The sequence below is a fragment of the Callionymus lyra genome, chromosome 4 (assembly GCF_982586985.1).
Source record: "Callionymus lyra chromosome 4, fCalLyr1.hap1.1, whole genome shotgun sequence".
Classification (NCBI taxonomy): Eukaryota; Metazoa; Chordata; class Actinopteri; order Syngnathiformes; family Callionymidae; genus Callionymus; species Callionymus lyra.
The window spans coordinates 17,987,862-18,012,698 of record NC_141821.1 but is presented as its reverse complement, the minus strand read 5'-3'; the positions used below and the strand labels follow the sequence as shown (position 1 = coordinate 18,012,698).

The 24,837-nt window shown below is 38.1% G+C and overlaps 1 protein-coding gene across 2 annotated transcripts in view; it reads right to left on the bottom strand.

Moving 5' to 3' along the window:
* myripb (myosin VIIA and Rab interacting protein b) overlaps positions 1-24,837 on the bottom strand; it is a 114,702-nt gene that overhangs the window by 42,303 nt on the left and 47,562 nt on the right. For both annotated transcript variants that reach the window (XM_087789018.1, XM_087789019.1), the window contains exon 3: positions 18,950-19,171. In XM_087789018.1, coding sequence (XP_087645144.1) covers positions 18,950-19,171 — 222 coding nt within the window. The remainder of the gene's footprint in view (positions 1-18,949; positions 19,172-24,837) is intronic.

The window sequence follows — 24,837 nt, the reverse complement described above, 5'->3', positions numbered from 1 at the left end:
ATTCGTTTTTACATTTAGTCTATTGTGATTGCATGGAAGGTGAGAAGATTTGAATCAACATTGACACTTTTCTTTGGAATCAATAGCAGATGCAATCTAATACTGGTGAACCTCTGTTCCTCTATTTGGACTGAAAAATAGAAACGATCCATGTTTGCTTGAAGCTAACAACCCTGCTGTTTCCTGTGTGGGAGATTCTGTCTTTTGTGTTTTATGAGCTTTCCAAAATTCCCCTAAATTCTAATTTTTTAAAAATTATGATTATTTTCAATGCAATTATTGCTACTGTAGTCTATACATGCTTTGAATATGGTGCAGATTTCATAGTCATTTTACCAGGGGTCTTCCAAACATTAAAAAGCCTGTGAGTCATAATGAAAAAGGAAACAGGAAAACCGTAATTTATAGGACAATGCTATTTAATAAAAGTGCTGAATATAAGAAAATGAACAATTAAGAAAGAACAAATCCGCCAATGAATCACCATTATAAGCCAAATGCATATTATTAAAGTTGTTTGTGCAAAGTAACATTTTAAATATCGCCCTGACTTTAACATGAGAAATCGTCACCTCCATTTTAAATCTGGATAGCATCACTTTTAAGAAGATTATCTGCTCAATACCTGCTGAAACAGAGTCAGTTATCAAAACCTTGAGGATGTAATCAACTGCCAGAGAAAGGCATCGATGAAGAGTTTGGCTAAAGCTCATCCACAACTCTGTTTTTCTTGTCTTGTTTGCTATTTACCTATAAATAACTGCAATCATTTTGATCCCTTTGAGAGGAGCCCAGCTTTGTATTACCACTACTTATTTACACTTTAATTCGTTTGTACCATGTTTCTCTGACATTTTGAGTTTTTTAACTTCTTGTGTGACATTTTTGAAATCGTCTGCGGCAAAGCCATCATCTCGGTCTCTGGTGAATTTCATCAAAAGCAGCGAGTATGACGTCTAAATCGAATCACTCCAAAGCCGTAATAAGGTGTCTGCAGAAGCTCCATGAATGAAAACCTTTCAAACGTTCCCTGAGAGGAAATCTGGGGGATTGATACAAAATGAAAATACGATTTGGCTCTGAGAGCAAGTAATAGTCTGCTTTCGATGGTAAGTGACTCAGGGAGGAAACCTGGGTGAGGATGAGGGGATGTGATGTTTAGAATTGCGCTTATTTTCTTGTTAGTGCAGACAAAAAGGCATACTAGTATCTTTGTATCTCCAGGAGGAGAAGAAAATAAAATGTCCGTTAATATAAACTTTTTTATCAAACACCCTCAGGCTGTTTGAAAAAAAAAAAAAAAAGAAAGTCACTGAGACGGAATGCTAAAGAAGAGAAGGCCCTGTGGATATTTACAAAATGGCAAATGTATCTCCATGTCTGTGCAGGAATATTTGCACTCCTATATCATATCTTACCCTCTGGCTTTCAAAAAAAAAAATCGTCAATATCAGCAAGATGTGGTTTTCACACAGGAAATGAGATCCGACCAGATCTAGCACTGCATCAGATACAATCAATGTCCAGCCAGGAGCTGAAACTTACCACGCTGCCCGCTGATATGAGAGCAGCCGAATGGTTTTCCTTTATTTCTGTTTATGCCAGTTTAAAATGATGCCTGGTTTATTTGTTTACTTTGGGACAGGGATAGGATTAGTGAAAGGAAGGTTTTGTGGGAGGCAATAAAAACAATTTAAACCGTTTTTTTTGTATGTTATCAGTGGTGACTTTTGGCTCTTGTAAGTCTGCATTTACACCCACAAACCAACATTATTGTAACGCTTGGGGCTTTGGGCAGCGATTTCTCCCAATAAGGCCCTACAATATTAAAGAATAATAATAATTATATTCAAACTGTGTAGGTAATGTTTTCTACAAATTCTGACCTGACAAATAATCTTGACAAATTCTGATAACAATCTGTTCTGACAGATCAAGGCTGTGTTTCCCTGTTTGTTCATATGGATGTTAGATGCTCTTAAGATGTGTAAGTGTGGCTAAGATACAGGTGTTTCCCAGAGGAGTTCTGCCTTCTTAGAGGAACCTTAAGATAAAGCCAAAGACGCGTCTTAGTGGGAGCTGTCCACCGCAGTGGTGCTGAATCTGAATCAATCCATGCCAGACAAATCGATCACCCACCTCTTTTTCTGAGCTTGATTAAAACACAGCGAACGCACAGATTTTAGTGACGCCTTCCTATAGAAGAGCTTTTCTAAGTTCAATTACATCTGCATGTTGATGTTTTTTTCGTTGTGATCCTGGTCTGAGAAAGGTGCTTTAAAAATAATTACTTACTTTCTTAGGTAGAATTTTTTCATGTTGGCTGAATAAAACACACAAAACTGACAAACTAACTTGTACATGGTTAGAAAGTGTTGTCTGTGCTTCACCTTACATCCCATATCACACATTTTGAGTTCAATTCTGCTGCAGCATCTGGAACATTTCCACTCCGCTGTCCTGAATCTCAACCATCTGTCCAGAAAAGCAATTTCAAAATGATCTGCACTTTAACGTTGATTGGTTTCCTTCAGTCTGACAGTGGAACGTTGCTCACTTTTTGTTGTTCATGACTTGATATGATACCATGAAACCGTATTAAAGACATTTTGTGATCTTCTTTGTGTGTATTAATCAAAGACGATTTACAGAACTGTTAAGTGGAAAATCTTAAAGTTGTGTAAGTTAATATTTTCATGTCTAAGCAAGAAGGATCTGTCTCGCCTGCAGTTAATACAAAACTCTGCAGCGAGATTTCGAATGGATAAGAATCTACTGATGGTTCCTGAACACACTTCTGGACCAGAGGAGAGAAATCCTTCCAGGCTGTTGCTCCTAATCTTTGAAACGATCTTCCTCTCCCTCTGTGTTTGATGGATCTACTGACTCATTCAAGAAACATCTTGAGACCTTTTTATTTGTGCAGGCTCTTCCTTTATTATATTGGGGCTGCTATGATTGTCAATGTTGCTGTCATGGCCTTCTTCATTTTTTTAAATTTGTAGTAGTTTTTAACTGAGTATTGTTTGGTTGTTAAAGCGCCTTGTGACCCAGGTCTGTGAAAGGCACTTTACAAATATAAATTACTTACTTACTTACTTACTCTAAAGACTTTGTTAAGTCATTTGCTCATTCTCAGAGGTAGGAGAACCTTGAATGTTTTTAAATTTGTCATCAATTTTAAATTTGATTTATTTTCTATTTGTTTTAATCCTATTGATTATATTAGTTTCAGTAAAATTGTACCTTTTAAGCAATCATACACATTTCTCTTTTGTGTACATCACACACTTACAATCCTATATATTTTTTTACACTACAATTAAAAACACAAACAATTTCAACAGTAACGCTCGCTCCTCTTCCCGATCTACCGTCTTCTTGCCCAGAAATGCTACACAGGTGTCTGTTACAACCAACCAACCTCAAGAAGAGCATTCTTCTTATTCATTTCACCCGTGAGCTCCTCAAACATTTATGTAGTTGCATTGACCAAAGCAGTACCAGGGTTGCTGTCGTTCAAGCTTTATGAGCCCTGCTAACCTTGTTAGCACTTACGCTGCTGCTCACGCCAAAATATAGTTTGCAGAGACAAGATTTGTCTTCTTTGTGGGCATTATAGTATCTTTTTTCTTCCCCCATTTCATTTAAGGTTTTAGAGTCAGAATTTTCTTCGGTGGCAGAAAGAAACCCTGCAAATTCTGGCAATTACATAACCCAGGTTTTATCGCATGACAGACAACTCTCATTGTCACTGACCTTTTCAATCCCTTCATTTACCTTCACGCTCAATTTCATCCTCTTGGTCATCCACCACTGGCCCAGATTTCCCTCCATCTGCATCGATGCCGTGCAAACCTCTGACCTTTCAAGTTTCCACTTTGTTCGCCTCTATTATACTTTCTGCCCTCGTGCTTTAAATTAGTTTTGTCTTTTCATTGAAGTGTTTATCATTGTCCTCGTGTGCCCTGAAAGGGTAGAAGTAGAAGATTTTAATGAACATACTTGTATATTTTGAAAAGACTAACTGGTCTTAATCGTCTGCTCTGTCAAATATACGAAGTCGGTCGACTGGAGAGAAGGATTTCAGCGGTTCAATGCATCCTTTTATGTTTCCTTTTGAGTTTTGTTGTATGGAAATTGTGTAATTGTGTTTCTACTGGTGGCTTGTTTTTGTCTTCCACATGCACGGCGTGATATGACTTTCATCCGATCAGAACAGCTGCCACACTTGTTCATTTGTTGATGCTTTTAAGAAACATCCTAAAACAACAGAGAATAAAAGGGACTGGAGGGATTCCTGATTCGTGCTGGTTGTGTCGTTCCAATGACATTAAAAGTTCAACTGAAAATCTGGGGCAGATGAAACTCAAGCGCTCATAAGTCTAGTTCTTATGAAGCTTTTTGAATCATGTCAATCAGTTTTACAATGTGTACATGTTTGTTAGGTTTTTCAGTGTTATGATTTACAGCTTCAATATCTAACCCCGACAATAAGATTCTCCAGGTTTTACTTAACTCCAGACGGAATAAAGTTTTCAAACTACCTGCAAGTTTAATAAAAACAACATGTCTCATCAGCCGAAATCACTGACGAAAACACAATCGTATTCCCTCTTAGCCTAGTAGCTACAAACAAAATAACACTTAATTTCTTTAAACATATGCAATGGAAGAAGACTCTTCGCTCAGGTGGGAAATCAACAAGGAAAGGGTTGAGATGAAGGCGCAAAGCTCTGACTACAAAGCCTCATTCAGATTCATTAAAAAATTGAAGAGGAAGTACAGAGACAGGCGCCGGGAGCTGTGGGTAACCCATTGAAATGCAGTACGAGAGGCAGGAATTAAACCTAAAGAAATATCTCACAGACGTCCAGAACTACTTAGTTATTCTAGCTGTTCTTCAATTAGGGAACATTTTTCTTTCAGAAAGTAATGAGCTTTTTTCGCACTGCAAATTCTTTGTTAGGGGCTTCATCCGACGTTCAACTAACTTTTAATGCCTAAGGATTTAATGCCTCATTGTCCCTGTTTTATGGAAAGAGCTGAGCCATTAGGGTCCCTCCAGGGTGTCTGGGCTCTCCCCTATCACTGGATAAAAAGCGTGGTCATCTGACAGACTCTCAGAGTAAAAGAACATTGAGAAATAAAACGTGGTTAAGGCCTTCTGTCAGGTTGCCTTCTGGATAATGTTAGGCTGGAGAAAGAAAAGTATAATCCTGCTTGCTCGTGACTCAACCTTGGGTAAGAGAGAAAATAAAGGGAGGACAGAGCAAATAATTGGAACATCTTTACATGTCAGACACTATTCTTTATCTATTTATTTACTCTGCATTGCAGTCCAATCCCATTCTAATTAAATAAATTATACGAATATAGTATAAACATCAACGTTTCCCTTGCTTTATTAAATTTTTTTTTTTTTTTCTCCACGTATTTACGTTTTAATTGTAACCTATCCGGACTGATAAAGAAACACACTCCAGTCCCATCCAGCGATGTTTCACGGCAACGTTTGTTTGTAATTGTGCTGATCGCAGAGATAATACCACGGAGACACGCCACTGGATTATCAACATCTGGTGACTAAACAGCTGTATCACTATTCCGGAGGCCTGTGTGTGTAACAAATTGAAGTGGGGGACAGATTGGTTGGAAAGAAAGAGATTACAGGGAACATGAGATGGATATTAAAATGTTTTAATCCTCCGTATACAAAAACAACAACTATAATCTATATTTATTAACTATTACTACTACTAGCTATAATTAGTTGGTTGCAAGAAAAGTGTTAGCAAAGCATTTAAAACCGAATTAATTCGATGATCTCACGAAAATGATCTGCAACAAATACTGTCGCAAAATGAAAACTGGGATCTAACAAGGGATTACTTTTGTGTCAATAATTCTGTGATCTGTGCTGCTGACACTGACAATATGGGAGAACTACAGGTTTATCTTTTTTTAATAAAACATCATCCTTTATTTAATATTCATTTCAGCCAAAACAAACAAGATGTCAGAAGCAAAGGGCAGGTCAGTGAGTCGGTCAGCTAATGTTACCAGTAATGGCCTGTAAATTATTATACTACAATATGCTAAAGTTTAATTACTAAACATTTTGTCTTAAATTTTATTCAATTTTGTAATCTGCATTTTTTAAATACAAATAATTAGTATTATTTGAGTGATTAACACAGTTGTAGCGATAATTCCGAAGAAAATGGCATGATTATTTAAAGGGTAACTAATGTGAAAACTTAACTCTCCTGACTCACTCACATGTTTCAAATGTTGAAGTCTTCCTCTTCAAGATGTAAGTTAGTTCCTCATCATGACCATGTTTTAAAGTTATTACTTTATAAAGTTCTCCCCCGTCTGAAATCCTGGCGAACGAGAAGATGTGAAAGCGGAGTCTGTTATCACGTCCTTCTGCCAGCTGTAATCACGCCCGCTTTGTTTATACAATGAGTCCCTTGGAGGTGGAGACTTCCTGGATTAATGGAATGCAATGCCACACCTTGGTGTTTGTTTGTTGTGGTAAACAAGATTTCATCTCTAGAAAAAAAAGGTTTGTTTTCAGTGGGCGGGGTTTAAGATCATTTTCTAATGTAAATATTTCAATGAAAAGAGAGTTTTGTACAAACATGCACATACTAATGATACAATAGAGTCCAACATCAATTTAAGACTCACTTAAATCAACACATTAGTTGTCCCTTGAGTTATTTCAATATTTCCTTTCAGGCCAATAGTTATCATTTCATGTTCCCAGCTTCTCAGTCTTGTCAGTCAGCGGCTCAGACTGTGTTTGTTTTATCACTATATGTATTTCCTGTTGATTTAAATGATGACTTTCAATACTCGTGTAGCTTCTGAAGTGAAAGGAGGATCTCTAGGGGAACTGAGACGTGCATTTAGACAAACTGGAACACTTGGAAGTGAAATATCACACTCAGGTTCAGCAATCCTGCAGCAACTAATATCTTCTATCTTTCATGGTATAGATGTCACAGCGGAAGCTGATCAGAAGGATGAGCCGGAGGGATGCAAGCAGACGAGAAAAGGATGGAGACAGATAAGTCAAGGGTGGAGTGGGTGGAGTGGGAGTGGCTGACTTTCATCTGGAAGTCTTGGCAGACGGCAGTCATTAGAGAGCTGAAGAGAAGGATGAATGAAGGATTCAAAATTTCAGTTCCGTTTGGGAGGAATCAGGAGATAATCCATCAGTTGATCTGCCAATAATATTATGATTTACACTCAAAGCAGGAGCCTCGGCGGGATTCTTTCCGACTACTTTTAGGATAAATCTGACGCCCAGGTCGAGACAGGGTTGCTGCTTAAGAGGCTTTAGTTTGTATTCAGAGATGGATTAAAGGTTTCAGCCCTAGAATTGTTAGATGAATGAAGGTATATAAAACGTGTGAAATTGAAGTTGTTAAAAAGGCAAATGTTACACACTTCTTCGAGGAAACGGTAAAAGAAAAGAAGGATGAAGCAATTGCCCTTGAACAGGAAATAAGAGGAAATGTTTTACCAGTTTGTAAATTGTATCTCTATCTGACGTGGTTATGCTATCCAGCCTTGATAGGGATTATCCAGGTCGAAGACGCCGTTGTTAATTTCTGCATCATTTACGTGTAAATCAATTCAATTACTCTGACATCATCAGGCAGGTTTTACAAGCTGATGAGACACATTTTAATGAATCAAACATGGCAGCATATTGTAGCTACGTCGGCAGTAGCACGGTTAAAAAAAAATGGATTAAATCATTTCGCAATATCGATTATTTGAACGTAAAAATAATGATTTGAACATCATCGTGCAGCGGCGATGTTCACAGGTTGAAGCAGGTCAGAACACACTTGAAAAGGCATCACACTGCACCAGCATGCATACAAGCTGTCTGGGTAAAATAAAATGAACTTAGACAATCACTGACTTTACCAGGTGGTTTTCCGCAGACCATCAGGATAACAGACGTCATGGCAATTTTTGTTCACAAACATGTAACCCCTGTATTCAGTAGTGGAAAAAGATGGCTTCAAACGGTTCATTCATGTGCTCAAATTATTTGTGCAACGTAAAGTGGAGAAGAACCAGCAAAAATCTCACTTGTCACCCAGTGAGAAAAAAGGTCACATTCATTGGACTTCAATACAATTTAACATAATTGGATATACTTTAATTCAATTATTAACTTTTATTTAAAGGGTCAAAGGATAACGTTATTTCAAGGCACTTTTAAGTGTTTAAATATGATTATATAAGAGACAACTTGACAATAGTTTTGTTAACTTATTATTTTAACAAAATTGTTGGAGGTGAAGAGAAAAAACAGAATACATTTAACACAATAATGCCATTTTTATTATTGAGAACATTTTGAATCAAAAACTTGAGGACGTTATCAGGAGCACTTCAGTTAATAATGATTGCACGTCATAAGTTCATGATTTCAGTCATTGAAAATATACTTAATAAAGGGAATTTGTGTGGGAGACAATGACAATGATGTTGTTGTTACATCTTTGTCAACTAAATCTGCAAAGACATCATTGTAAACAAGACAAAATCCAGAGATTTGTCTACCATTATATAATATATTAATTTCTGCAATGTATTTTTTCATGACCTTTAGCTGCCTCAAATGTCAAAGAATATTACCGAGCAACATTATTGGACGTCTAGTCTGCACCAGATGGGCTTTTGATATTTGCAGAGCCCTCGCTTGAAACTAATGAACAGTCAAAACAAACATGAATAAAAACAAAAGCTTCAGCTCCTGTTCTGATCTGCCGACCTAACTTGCTGCATAAACCGATTTAAGAATCATGAGCTTTGCGGCTCAGACCTGCACGTACACATCACAGGCAGTGCAGTCTACGCTGCTTTTCATAACAATACCAGGAGTGAGACTGGGAGCAGAGGTGACGCTGATTCAGTACCACAAAAACCAGAACACACGTCGACAGAAACACACACACACGAAGCGAGGGCCCGGCAAACTTACAGGATCACAATGACTCAGAGGAATTTCTTTCCACACCAAAAATCAAACAGCTGCCTCCAGAGACAGTGTTTGTGTAGCTGGTGTGTTGCCTCCCTCGCTTCTATGCCTGGCAGTGATTTATCACCGACCATAGAACCCAGTCCCCACGGAGAATGATGCTCTCGGGGAACAAAAAAGGGGTCAGACAGTGAGAGGTAACAATGCAGACTCGTGGCACAGAAATAAGAGCTGCATAACGCCAGAAACATTAATGTACATGACAGTGAAACAAACAAGGATAAATGCCATCATTAGTCACGACAACATGACAACCATTCATTTTCCCATTTTGCGGTTCATAAAGTAAATATCTCTTTGTGTCTGTTTATTGAGCTGATTTTCAGTTTGATACCAAAAGTGAATTAACACTTATGAACAGAATTATTTAATCTTAAAGATATGACAAAAAAAACTGGGGCAGCAATCTTATCAAAGACTTTAATCATTATTGCAAATACTGTCTCTTCGCTGTGGGACGAGTACTATGAAGGATTATTAATGACATCATTCTAAATAAAAAAACATTATAAATGCATAACTTAATATAAATTAATAAAAGTGTATATTAAATGAATCCATACATTTAATTTTTGTTAAACAACGGTGCTATTTCTGTGAGCATATATATTTATTCATTAAAACATTGGACATTTTCTTTATTTGTACATTTATTCATTTGGCTTTTTATTAGTTTCAGTTTTTCTAAGTCTTTTATTAATTGATTAAGAAGTTTGGGCCGTCAGTATGCAAATATAGTGGGCCGGCAAAGCATCGATTGGTTAGACGAGCGGGACGCAGACCAAAGCAATCGATGCTGATCTCTAAACAATTGCCTGCACCAAATAGCCAACGGCATCAGCTCTTACGGTGAGGGGAAGAGTTTCTGAAATCTTGTGTGATTTATTGCACTTTTGTGACTCAATCTAAACACTGCCAGTGGAATTATGAAATAAATAAACGACTAAAGATGGACACAAATAATTGAATTAAAATTGAAACGTGTCAATACATTCCCTACTTTTCAGTCCCTACTTCAATTCTGCTAAGCAGTTCTCTTCGTCAATCATTTATGGATGGTAAAGCAGATGATCGTTTTAGGATTGATCAGCAAGTCAGAGTCATCTTAATATCAATCTGTCAAAGCTAAGACTGGATTCATCAGAAAACAAATTACTCGCTTACATGTTCTACCTTAAGACGTAAAAAAAAAAGAAGATGAAACCTCAATCATCCGTGTGCAGCTCAGCAGTTGCCAGTGAGTCTGCTGTCACAGCAGCATGAGTTACGATCATTCTTGTGTCAGCTGAAGCTGGAAGTGATAGAGAGCAGTGGAGGATGGAGGGAGAGATAACGGCCTGTCCTTCCTGAGTCTGCTGCAACAGGATTTCAGTTATCAATCCACTTAGTTCCGCAGAACCTCTCCTGCAGTTTTTCCAAACCTCGCGATGCTCCAACTCCTCTCTTCTCTCCACAGTTTGGATGTGACAGTAAAACCAGAAAACAAATTGTGCAGCAAATGTAAATTAATTATTCAAGCGGAGCAGCGGTCGCAGCGACAGCTCGCTCCTCCAGGGCATACCCTCCATGTCTAAGACTAGTCAGACACTCCCACTGAGATAAAAATACTCCCCCAAGGAGGGATGAAAACATCTTCCTGTGCCTGTAGTTCTCATCGCTTACGGTCTTCCTGGAGGAACCCACACGGTTCATAAGTTTAGATCATTTTGGTTATTATAATGAGAGAAAGGAGACGTATTAGTCCAAACTCAGAAACCTATAGAGTAGCTTCACATCAGAATACAGGGTTTAGAAGTTCACAAATGTGGCAATTAATGCTGTGAGTTACCATCAATTCCACAGGCTTGCTAACCAATTGTGTTATCTCAGGGTCAAGGTGACCCCAAAGCCACCCATAAAATGTGTTTTTAGTATCCCTTCTGCTGCCTCTTGGTGAATGACCTCCACCACTGCATATGTATTTATAGAAACCCGGGAGGTTGTTTCAGGCCTCTGGGTTACCCTGACCCTGAGACAACACAAGGGTTAATAAAACAAATATGACGCATGTGCAATTTTGATAAATATCATAAAGCACATCTTTACATCCTAGTGAAGTCCAGCAATGGCAAACGTTATAATCCAAAATGAATCGTTGCAATAACTACTTGACTTTTAAATTGTTTCCCTCACAAACACAAACAGATTTAATCTAAAAATTCATTAGGTCAGTCTTACAATATGCAGTACATCGCTCTAGCTTTTACTGCTTAACTCTGGGAACACATGGAGACTATGGTGGCCGGATTGGAGACATTTCAGTTTTCTTGAAAGTCCAATTACACTGATCTAACATGGAAATGTTGGATCATACTTAGTTTTGCTTTATATCTGCCAGCTTAGTGATTTTTAGACTTGTTGGATAGTACGTCATCCATCCCGTGATCCCTTTTTGCGAAACACATCGACAACTTTGGGACAAGTGACATCACTAGGAATATAAAATATGTTTATTTTTGTAAACGTTTTTCTTTTTTTCATTGTAATAACCTGTAATACACATTTACATTTATTCATATTAATAAATTATATTTTAAGGTGACTTTTTTAGCTTGTGGACACTGTAGATAATTCTAAAAACACAGCCATGAGTTGCAACAACCATAGAAGTCATTGATTTAAATGTAAAATGCAGAATTTTATTACAATTAAAACAATTTTAACCAATTATTATATACATTAAACTTCTTTCAATTATGCCCTGAATAAGACGAAAACCTGTCACACACCGACAGACAGTTTAGAGTCACAGCAGATACACACACGAAGAAGGAAACTAAGAAAGAACCCATTATCACTTCAAGCTAACTGGCTGGTTTCAACCCCAAGACCTTCTGCACCTGCTGCGCGGCTGCAGCAACAACAGCTATGATTCCATGCCAACCCTCAACGGTGTTGAAATTAAAACATTCAGTGCATGTTTGTGTTCACGTTTTAATTATTGCAGATGCCCTTGAGCTTATCTGAGACACACACTTTAACACACACAGTGATTAAATATGCTGATGTTGCCACAATTGTTTAGCAACAGCTGTGATCACATGCATTTATAATCCTCCACAGATAGGAAAAGTGCATTATTCAATGTGTCTTTTGCTCCACGCAGTCACAGTCACATGCTCGCTTATATATAAAGCCGCGCATGCACTACTGCAGATAGAAAAACTGCAATGAATGCGAGCGTTTCTATTCATCCGCACGTGAATAACGATGATGGATAAAAACATGAGCAGCAGAGGATTGAGTCCAAATTGAAGGTGATGGAATCAGATGGTTAAATTTAACGGCACATTATAAAAATGTACATTCTCCTCTCAGTTAATTAGATCCTCCTCTGCCGTTCCCTCCATAAATGTTTCTCGCTTGACCTTCCCCTCCCCCCTTCTTTCTCACACTCCTCTGACCTTCATCTCCTTCTTCTCCTCATCACCTGCTTTTTTGCCTCCAGCGTTCCTACAATGCATGCCGCGAGAAGACGAGAAGGTGCTTCTTACCATTAATAACGTTTTGACTCGTCTTTCTGTCGAGCACGGCGTCGAGACTCGAACTTCATCCATAATAATGCGACACGAGCGTCTCATTAATTGCTAGAAACACCAGCGCCGAGCTGTCGGGCCTTAAAGAACAGATGAAATAATAATGGAACAATGGTTTTAACAAATTAACTGTAATAGATTTTAAAATGTAATGAGGTATTATTCGTTGGCTTGACATTCCTCCTCTCCTCTAGTTCAAGATTTTCTCATTGTTCGACTAAAGGGCCGCACATACATAGAGGAGCGTTTTCTTTTTTGTGTTCAATTAATCTTGCTACAGTGTAAATGAGATCCAAAAATAGGAGGACATTACTCACACCCCGTCGCCACGCTGGGTCAATTATGGAGTTCATTTCAAACCTTCACTGCTTGTTTATAAATCACTGAATAGAATCAGGTTCAATTATATGTCAGCGCACGCCTCAGTTCACTGCAGTCTCCCGACCACACCCACATCCGAGGGCTGACTTCAGCTTCCAAAAAAAAGCCCAAATGTGTGAGAGAAAACAGGCATGTAGTCACAACAGATATGTCATTTCATATTTTCTCCCACTCCATGTCTGCCTCTCTTGGAGCTTCTACCTAAAATGGGTGGTTTTCTTGCAGCTATTTGCCGACGTACAACATCTAGGAAGGACAAGATCATGCTTTAGATATAGTGCAAGTCTCAGGGAATTTAGATTTTAACAAATAATATGTGTCACACCATCCAATTTTTGTTGAAGTGTGTACTTACTCAAATGTAGACGACATATCGTAAAGCGTAATATGGTATATACTACAGATGGACATTGAAGTGTATTAAACCCTTGTGTTATCTCAGGGTCAAGGTGACCCGAAGACCAATGTGTTTGTGGTATCCCTTTGTGTTGTCTCTGGGTCAAGGTGAACGACTTCAACCACTGCATATGAATTTATGGAAGCCTGGGACGTCGTTCATCTTGGTACAGAGATAACACAAGCGTTAACATTATGGCAATGTTTCTGCTGGATAAATACATTTTTTTCTACGTCTAACAGACCAAATATAATTTGTCAGTACTTGTTGACACGTCTGTACCCAGGAGGTCATTGATTTCCAGCAACACAACAACTCCCCACTGTCTTAAACAGAAAAGTAGGTCAGTCTGCTGAAGAGTGGTCAATAGTCAAAAATGACAGATCAAAGATGCAGAATTGTATTTATCTCATTTTGAATAAAATGAATATTGTTGAACTAAATGTAATGTCATTTTTTATTTTATAAATGAATTATTAATTATCTATGTAAATGCCATTTTAAGGTAATGTCTTGTATATTATTTAAATGTATCATATTTCATTGAATTCATCTATTTTCATACCATTTATTTTATTTCATGTTTCTATTCTGTAATGCCACCTCATTGGTTGTGTTTACAATGCCGGCAATAAAAAGATTCTTTCTGATTCTGGAAGTATAAAAAAGCTCAAGAATGGAAACCACCATCTCTGGGTTTCATTAGATGCTTCAGAGGTTCTATCAAGTAAAATCCAGAGTAAATCCATTTCACTTCTTCTTCTTGGTAAATGCTCCGTCTCGATGCATACGTCAGCATCGATTCTAGGCTCTGATTGGTTCATCAGAAAAACTTCTTGTATATGTCAACAATATACATGTAGTTTTGCATCATCAGGAATTCTGAAGTTTTTTTGTGCACAGGTAATAGAATAAGAAAAAAAATAGAAACATGATAGAATAAAATCTCACAAAAAAAAGATGAAGGGAATTGTGTATGAATAACTTGTAAGCTTGAGAGTTACTACAGATTTCACCGATATATTCCCAGAAAAAGAATTGAAGTTAAAACCCAGTCGATCCTAAACATTTCCCGCTCCACCTTTGTAGTTTGACAGTTAAAGTCTTGTCAGGTCGGGAATCTGACTTGAAGCTTTGATCTTGAAGAACAGACATCAGAGATCGGAAACTGATAAAAGTACAACAATTGTACTTGCAAAGAGAGTTTCATACAAAATGTTCCTTATAGAATCTGAGATTTCACTTTCAACTAGGAACCGTTTCGGTTGCATCTTTGTACTCAGAACCGGAAAAAACACAGACTCAAATGAATAACAGCTGGTCTTAAATGAAGCAAACAAATGTTGTGTTCTTGATCTTTCTGGTGGCTGATCTGTTAACTTCTCAAAAGGGAAACAGGACATGTTAACTCACACATTTCATTCCCAACTCAGCAATGATTGACATGAGTTGAGTAAAAAAATATACTCGCTCAGTAATTTTACATCATGTCTACATTAAGTTTACAAGTAAATGACTTTCAGAGGCTACATCATATTTAGGGTGAATGCACCCTACGATACAGTTATGCCACAACATATACCAGTTCACTTTTCTTATGGGTATAACAATAATTTTCAATTAATTTTGGGATTTGTGGGATTTTACTTTAGATAACATTATTATTTCTAAAAATAAATAAATACTTATCTAGATCAGCAAGAACCAGAGGAAGTATCAAACTGTGTTTACTCCAAATTTAGAGTTAAAGCTGGATTTTTTGGCACAACACTAACCACAACAGTACAATTCTGCCCCTGAATAGAGTAAATAAACATGTGAGTGTATTAGTGGATTAACAGTGTCATGACAGAAGTGCTGATTCACACACCATCTGGTCACAACGCTCCTTCTCACCCTGCCAGAGGTCATCGTCCTTACGAAAAACATCAGTGACGCTGCATCTCTGACGGCTGTACCAATGATTACGTTAACAAATGCAGGATCAATCACACGTCGTCTGGCAGAAAACCGTCGGAGGATCTGTCCACCCGTTCCCAGAAGCACACTTGTGAGTGGGTGAGTGTGCAGCGATTACAAATCTGCTGCCTCTGGGGGCAGAGTGGTTCAGCTGCTCGCGATGTTGATGGGCAGCCGGTCCCAGTGACTCAAGCCATTTTCAAGACGAATATTCCGGTCATTTAGGATTCGTAAAAAAGTTATGCAAGCTTTAAATCACTTTGCAAATGACACAACTCTTCCCACTGAGGGTAAATCTAGCTAAAAACCCCGGATGTAATCTCATTTAATGCGCTAATGAAAAGTGCTGTATTTATATTTGGCTAGGAGTCGGCAGAGTTGTGACATCAGGCCCATCTGTGGTTCTGTCCAAAGCTCTAATGAGAACACTACAGGGCCACAGGCAGAGCTCGCCGCCTGGAGAAGGGAGGAGAATGCGAGGAGGAGACGATCAATGTGAACCTCGCCACCTCTTAAGATTGCATCCCTCATTCATGCCTCTCCGCGTGGACTCCTCCCAGTGGTCTTTTGAAAATGGATTCAGGGTAGCAGCTCTAGCTCAAAATCCTCAGCAGCAGACATCTTTTAAAGCTGGAAGAGGGTTGAGAGGGAGAAACAGGAGCCTTAAAATCTCCTCCGTATCACATACCCCCATACACTCGTAACTCCCCCTGGAACATCAGAAACACACTCCTGATATTTTACTCTCAATACACCATCATTCAAGCAGTTAAACCTAAACAAAACATCTAAAATATTCTTTTCTGAGGGAATAATTTAGTAATAAAGTTCAATCAATATTAGGAAGTGTTTCATCATTTATATATATTTAATTGACCAGTTGATGGAGCTGCGACATGATGCTTAAGCTGTCAGATTCAAGTTTCACTTTATATACAACAGAAAAAAATAAGTTAATTTCAAATACAGGATAATATGATTATAAACTAAAATTTAAAAAATTAAATAACTGTATAACAAGTTTACAATGCATTTTCTTCAAGAAAGGACTAAAAAAAGAACATGAACATGAAAAACATGAAAAGAACATGAATAAAATGTGTGTTCTATAATAAGAATTTACATGGCTCTGTTGCATGTGTTCTGCGGCACCCATCTTACTTATGGTGCCAACAAAACAGTGAACTCCCATGGTGCACCTCTACAAGCTCGACTTAGTGACAGCTGTTTTATACATTACTTTACTTCAAGTCCATGGCTAAGTGGGTATGTGAATAGTGATCAGTATCGGTTAATAGTTGACTGGGCGGCAAAGCATTATTGGAGCTGTTTGAGTTGGCTTAGTAAGTAAGAAATATGTGCGTGCGTGTGTGTGTGTGTGTGAAAGTCGGTCGCAACTGCTGCCACAGCTGGGCAATAAAAGGAATATAATTCTAATAATATTCTCCTGCATCATAATAATGGGTTCAACTGTACACCAGCGCAGAATAATATATCCCATGAGGTGTTGTTTTACTCCATCACGACAGCAATATAACAACGATTAGAGAAGCAGTTTGCTTGAAGTCTTTTTTTAAACATAATAAAAATATTAAAACGATATATCAGAGATATTATTTTTTGGCCATGTCTGCAACAATAAATATAGGCTGGAGAATAATTGAGTGTAAATCACTATATGGTTACTTGGTTAATATAGTATAGTATAGTATAATTAATAATATAATAAGATTAAAAATAATAGTAATAATTGTTCAACTAATTTTTTTTATAATGGCAGCATCAACTAAAAGTTACATCCTCGGAACTGTGCACTTCTACGTTAGATGGCATACTGTATATTACTAAGTAATTATTAATACTTGTTTATGTAATCTGATGATGCTGTTTAATGAAAGTCTATTCTATTATTCAGGAACAAGGTTTTGCTCTTAATAGACCTTGAATTACCTAAAAGTATCCATACTGAATTTTATAGAAAGTACAAATATACAAATCTTACAAATCTCTCAACAATCCAATGCATCAAGAAAAAAATCCATCAAAAAATTCTAACATCAACATGACAGGACATGTACATATTTGAGAAATACGCAGTAATGTTCTGTCACATGTATTTTCTCTGACCACAAGAGATTGGTATTATGTCCAAAGGCAAAGTACAAAAAGACCGAATTCATGTTGAGTCCATGTGTGTCAGGCTTTGACAGGTTCTTTCTAGAGATTGGAAAAAAACAATAATTGTAATATACCAGTGGTCTAGTCGCCTGAAGCCTGTACGTACGTGACAAAACGTTGCTGGTTTCTTTCATCGTTTCAAAGATGGCGTCGGCTGTGCCGCAACTGTGATTCCAGTTCAGGTTGCAGCTAATAATTACAACAACGGACCAGGTATTGTGGGTTGCTTATATTTTCTTTGTTTTTACTTTTGGTAACACAACTGGCTCTCGCTAACAACAATGACCGCTGTCCACTCAGATCTTAGCTTAATCTCTCATGTCCAATCAGCAGTGCCAGTTGGTATTGGCAAGATTTTGGATGGAGATGGTGAATAATTGCACCAATGTTACTTTTGTGTGTATTTAAAAAGAATTTGGACAAAATGACCAAATTTTCTACACTAGACTAATGTGCTTCACTGAGGAGAAGTGGTTGTTGACGCAGAACGAGGGGTCCTCGCTCTGTGGAGGTTGTATGTTCTACTTGTGCTGACATGTTTCCTTCCGTCATTCCAGTCTCTTTTCTTGATAAAAAAAACAGTGAGTCTCTCAGTCACCTGAACAGGAGCAGGATTGTAATATATTTCAACAGAAAGGATTGACATTACACCATCTTTAGAATCCAGATTATATTTAGACGCCACAACCGCATCAAGGAAAGTATTTCCTCTCTACTTCATTAACCTCATTCATACACACAGATGTTTAGTTAAGCCAGGAATCTCAAGCCAAAACAAACACTAAAGGAATTGATGAGGATAGAAGAAACTGTATCAACGGTGATTTGGAAATTATTCTCATCTTTACTAACAACCCTCTTTACGTCTGGAAATGATTGTCAGCTGCGAGGATTAAACGAGTCAAGCCTCGTTGAGACGCAAACACAAGAGGAATCAATCACAATATTTTACGTATTGATTTTCCATTTTCAATCAGCCTTAACACCCCGCCCTTCCCACATGCAGTAAATCCCGCCAAAGTCATTTTGTCTATTGGTAAAAATAATCTAAAGAGAAACCTGAGGATAATTAGAGTAATCATTCCCACCCCCGTTTAAAGTAGGAGTTTCTTCTTCTTCAACGTTTCTGTACTTTTTTCCCCTCTTCACATCTGTGCCACAACACCAATCAACGCACCACAAGCCTCCCCTTCAGCACAATCTCCCTTAAACGTCCTCATTTCATTTCCCACCCAAATCGTTCCTCCACTCCACTGCCCTCCAACCCCAGCAAATCACAGCCTCTTTCTCTTCCGCCGGCCCCCCATTCATTCTTTTGCCATCACTCTAATCTGTTCCCGCCGCCGCCGCCGCCACCGGAGCCTGAGCATGTGTGAAAATACTAACCTGCCCTTCTGGCACGCCGAGCAGACCCAGGCTTTGTCCCTCTTGCAGTAGGTGCAGCAGGTCCTGCAGACGTTGTAGAGGCAGTCCACGCACCGACGCCTGGGATTGAGCAGGAAGGTGAAGGGCGCGCAGCAGCGGATGCAGCAGTGCTCGTTGAAACGGTGCTGCTTGGAGAGGATGGAGCATCTGCTGCCTTCCTCTGCCAGCTCTTGCTTCATCTCACTAAAAGCCAGTGAAAGAGAGCGCAGAGAGAGAGGGGGAGCGAGAGGGAGAGAGAGGAGGGGGTAGAGAGCGAGAAGGTGGTGAGCGTCGGGACATGAGGTGGAATTTGCGAACGGTTGAAGAGGGCAATGTGGATTAATCAGTGATGCTGTGGCCAATGGAAGATTAAAAAGGGAGGGTAATACCCGACAGAGGGGTCACGGATTTTGAAGAGGAAAGTCGGATTCTCTTAGAGGACGCGGGTTTTCTGGCGAAGTTTGGTCGACGCTCTTGAAGAGCAGCTGGACTCACCGGTGACCGTTGCAGAGCTTAGATCTCTGGAGAAACTACTGTCCATCATGGATGATGATAGTCATCTTCTGAACACTGTCATCAGTGAGCAGAGAAGAAGATGGAGAGCCTGAATGCTCCTCCCATGATGCAACACTAATAGACTCAGGGACTCATTCATTCCTTGTGCTATTAGATTGTATTATTGGATTTGGGGGCAGGAGCGGAGTGAAGTATGATGTAGTTTACAGGTATTCTATTTTAATCTTTGTATCATTTTCTTTGAGTTATTTCATTTTGATCCCTTGTTTTATGAAACTTGCTGTGAACTGGAACCTAATTTCCTCTCTAGAGGGATTAATAAAGTCTATCTATCTACCCATCTATCCATCTATCCTTCTATTTGTTAGTGTAATATGAGACTGATTATAGCTTATAAAGTCAAAGTCATTCAAATGTCCAGACGTGTGTTTGACTCTGTGCTATTGATAAATTGATTGATACTCAGTATTATCTACACACAGCTGTATCTTCAACCTTTTTCTGTTCTGCCAAGTTTATTATTGTGAATACACTATATTACATGTATTCTTCTACTTCTCCTCCAAGTCAGTATCATGAAACTCTGATTATAATTTTAATTCAACTCTTGTGTTTGCGTGTGGAAGGTGTCTGGGAAATCTGCACGATCCGTGAACTCCGTGAATCCGAGGTTGACATAAAGACATTGCAAATCTAGACATTCTACAGATACAGACATAAAAAGAGGATGTAGTTCCATATTGTAGTAGACGCTCTGGAAAATCATTGCACTTACAACGACAGCTTTTGTTTATGTAGCCGATAATGTACGCCTTTTCGAGCGTCAAACCTTCCATTTATTCTGAAATATGAGGAGGGGAATAATCATTAAGTCGTTACTCTATGGTAAAGTGTTCCACAAATGGTGTGTAAGGAGTGTAATCCATTGACTGTCAGTCTGGTGTTGCTGGCTTCAGCTCAAACCTCTCTGGTTAAACTAGGGTTGCTTGATCAACCCTCGACGACTGAAGAGCCCTGGTCTAGTGGTTAAAATCAAGATAACTATTGAAGCGTTCTACGGAAAATATTTTTGTGGGCCAACATGTCGGCTCAGAGAAAAAAAATGCAGTTGTGAGTTTGTGTCCAGCATCCTGATCAAGTTTGTTCCTGCAATTAGTGGTTATTTTTTAAAGCTTCCAGTAAATCACAGGGAAAATAACTGTCATGATTCAACTGACGCTGATTTCCCAGATCTTACATTATACTTTATTTTTTGTCCAATATGTTTGCCTTATCGGTGAATCGAAACATCCCATTGCACATGCGTTTGAAGATCGTGCAGATTTCCCAGATCATTTTTTTCTTCTGTCGTACTGATATTGGTTGAATGAAAGAGGACAAAAAGTGTTTTATGGTTATCTAACAGAAATTATGTTATCGGAATGTGTTTGTTTGTAAACAGGATATCTTAAGTTGTAAATACATCTTAACAAGCAAAGTGAGTTCAATACCCAGAACGATATTAAAATGTTATTATATAACATATTGACAAGGTGTATCAGAAAAAAGAAAAATTATTTTAATTTGATCTTGCGTCATAAGAATGTAGGTTTTATGTTGTGCATGGGGTTTATGACAACAACAAAAAACAACCTATTGAAATTGTTAGCATCTGATGCAAAATATCTGGAGGTTTAGCATCAATCCAGGAAGTCTGCACTTCCAAGGGACTCGTTGTATAAACAAAGCGGGCATGATTACAGCCGGCTGGAGGAGGAGTGAAGCCATTATTACATCATAATGGACTTCGCTCTCGTAACCTCTTGTTCGCCGAGATTTCAGACGGGGAAGAACTTTATAAAGTAATAAGTTTAAAACATGGTCATGATGAGAGACTTACTGCATCTTGGAGAGGAAGACTTCAACATTTGAAACGTGTGAGTGAGTGAGGAGAGTTGGGTTTTCACATTAGTTGCCCTTTAATTCTAATAATGTTTCAGAGAGAAAAAAAATACTTAACTTTGTGGTAACCTATAATAACTGTATAATGTTCAAGGGCAGCAAAGACTGTGTGAAAGAAGAAGGTCTGGAGTTGCTTGCCCTGGATGCTAAACAAGACTTCATAACAATAATGTTATTGAAGATTAAACAAGGTTACATTTGCAGAGTAACACGCACACCAGCACAGTGTAAATATGGTCCAGACTCTGTCGTTTAAATATAGTATTAATGGCAACACGCTGTGATCCTAATTAGCATCACAGCTTTGAAGAAAATTAAAAATTAAACACAATGGGATTCGCATGACTCGGCATTTGGTGAAGTAAAAGGTTACATTTAACTTTAAATAAAATCCACTTCACAAATCAGAGACGGGTTATTATAGGCTGTGGATCATTCTTTAAAGCAGCTGTGCCATGTGAGGCTTGTATAGATGAATTATGCACGTACGGTTAGTTCCTCTGTAGGATTACCACTCACTGAGCAAAGCAGTGAGGCCAACATACATTATGTAATGTTTTGTGTTTATGTTTTAAGCAAGAGATGATCCGCTCTGATTACTCTACTGCCAATTATTCTACAAATAAAAAAAACAGTTACTATAATGACGACTGAAGTCATGTAGACGTCCACGAGTGTGTTGAATGAGGTTAAGATCGAGCTGCTGTTGCTGCCTGGAAGGGTGTGAAAGGGTTTCAGCGTAAACGGGCATAGACTGAATTATTCAGGCTTCAACCAAACGCACAGTCAAATTACAACCTTCAGGGTGAAGAATTATTTTACACAGCAGTGCACGACAAAGAACATGCGAGCACATTCATTGCTGCCAAAGTTGGATAAAAAAAAATACAAATTTTATTCAGGAATATAAATAAATAATAATCTAAAAGTATATTTTGAGCCTCAGATAATCAAAAGTAAAGAAAAACTAGTGCTACTTGAAAATACCAATGCTTCACTTGGTAGAAAACATGTTTATGTTGAATACACATAAAGCTCTAGTGAGGTTTGTTTGACCGACATCAACTGTAATGTAGCATGAAATGCAAGTCGCCACCATCGAGGGAGTTCAGGACTTCTCGTGCCAGTTGTTCAGCACAGAAACAAGCCATCAAATCTCGAATGGCTTGTTCAGTTCCATCCAGTGTGTTCCCGGATATCTTCTGGCATCAAAACGAAGGATGATGGAACATTAGAGGATAAAAAGATGTTCTTTCTTCCACTGAACACAGGCTTGTGCGTGAGATGTTCAAGGACAGCTCGAGAGAAACTCAGCCATGTATAAAAATGCAACCTTTACTTGCATTTGCACATATCGAAACAAAATAACTTGGTTTTTTTACACGTGATATTGTGTAATATTTTTCAGTGAGAAATTGAAATTGATAAACTGTTGTTAATTCTTCTTTAAAAAAGCATGTTTTCTTTTCTATACGTACAAAATCTCTCATATATTTTGTTCTTAAAATATATTTTTTATGCTTGAATTCTAGGGCTTGAATAATGATGATAATAATCGATTCTTCAGTAAAGAAGTAACATGAATGGAGTGAAAAGGTCATTCATGACAGCTGTATGTTGCCATGTGAACGACATGAGTGACAAGTCAAATGTGACGAGGGCATACGTGGGAATATAATAAACGACCTTCATGAATCATTTGTATATTTGTTTATATTCTGAATGTCTGTGCGTCTCCTGCTTCCCTAAGTTATCACCGCTTCTCTTCCAGCAGATCCACGCCTGCCCAGCTGATTGCTTTTCAAACGCATCATTAGACGCTGCATATTAACAAGAAGTGTTTCATATCGAGCGTCATGTGAGAGAAGGTCTTCAGCTTGAGCACATATGGTATCATATACACAAACCCCCCCGAGGAATCAAACCACCGTCCTCTGTATCGAGAGCACAGCTGTGTTATATAAATGGAACATGATATGCAATATTAAATGTTAATAAGTAACATGAAATATAAAAAGTAATTTGTAAACAACAAGCTTTGTCAGAGTTTTACTGTGATTCATCATGATTCATGAGGTATCTCCATTTAAAACAGCATGAAGAGCCAGTAGAGTATAACTATATATAATACATCTAATACATATTTAAAACATCTAAAAATGTGATCAAAATCGAGGCAGCCATGTTTTACAAATGAAACTTTATATATTATTGAAGAGTCGATAACTGGCATCCATATCACAGGAAATATTCTAAACAAATCTCATATCAATGTCTGCTAATAAAGAGGGTTTTAGTTTTACGTACTTATGGTTGGCTGGGACTTTTCGTCATGACACAATAATCCATTCTTTATGATATTTGGGAGATTCCATGCAATTTTCAAACAATCTGTTAGTTTGTAGTTAATTGATTAAAAGATTAATGGGTCAGAGAATTCCTATACAGTACAGTAACGTTTGGACACACCTTCTCATTGACTTTTCTTTATTAATCCCTCTGGAGATCCCCTTTGGAACAGTGGGTTTCCAGTACACAGCAAACGTTAGTTTCATTGAAAAACAAGAACAAGAACAAAGTGCAAATATAAAGAACATTTTATAATGAAAATTCTCAACTGAAGGCATCAAAACTATGACTGAACTATGAAAAATTCAAGAGGTTTTTATTGGAGTTGGTTCTATCAGTTGTGTTGTGCGGAAGTCAGGTATTAACACATCGGACAGCCTTATTGAACAACTGTCAGAATTAATATCATGACAGGAACCAATCAGCTAAATTAAGAGAAACGAGTAACCATCGTTACTTTAAGAAAGGAAGCTCAGACAAACCGGAGAATTCCAAAAATCTTTAAAATTACCCTTATAGGTGTGTCCAAGCTTTTGTACTGTACTTTACACTAGATTTAAGTCAGGTTGAAATGAAGAGTTACCAGTAAAATATCAACTTCCCCTGGTGGATTTCTCATTGTTTAATTGTGTTCACTAGAGAGAAGAATGGAGTCATCATCTGTAACGTATATACTGTGTCTTTTCAGTGATTAATGAGCCAAAAGTCAAAGCTCTTGATGCATCAGTCGATGGACGAAAGAGAAACATTGGAGCTTCATGAGATTCACAAGGATCTAACCACGATAACTCCCTGGTGAGATGATCCTTTTGTCCGCTGGGATCTTCAATCTGGTCCGGAAATGCCTCGGTATACCACCTTAAAGACCTGCATGAGCGCTATACGGTTGTTGCCACCGTTAAAGAAAACAACAACGATGGCTGTGTTTGTGTCCTTATTATGACCACACATTTGAGTGCTGCTTTGAACAAGATCATATTTGTCGCGCTGGTTCTCAGCTGCTATTGTCAAAGAAGCGTAAGAATAATGTTTTTCTAATGTAAGAGGAGACGGCGTTGATGGTA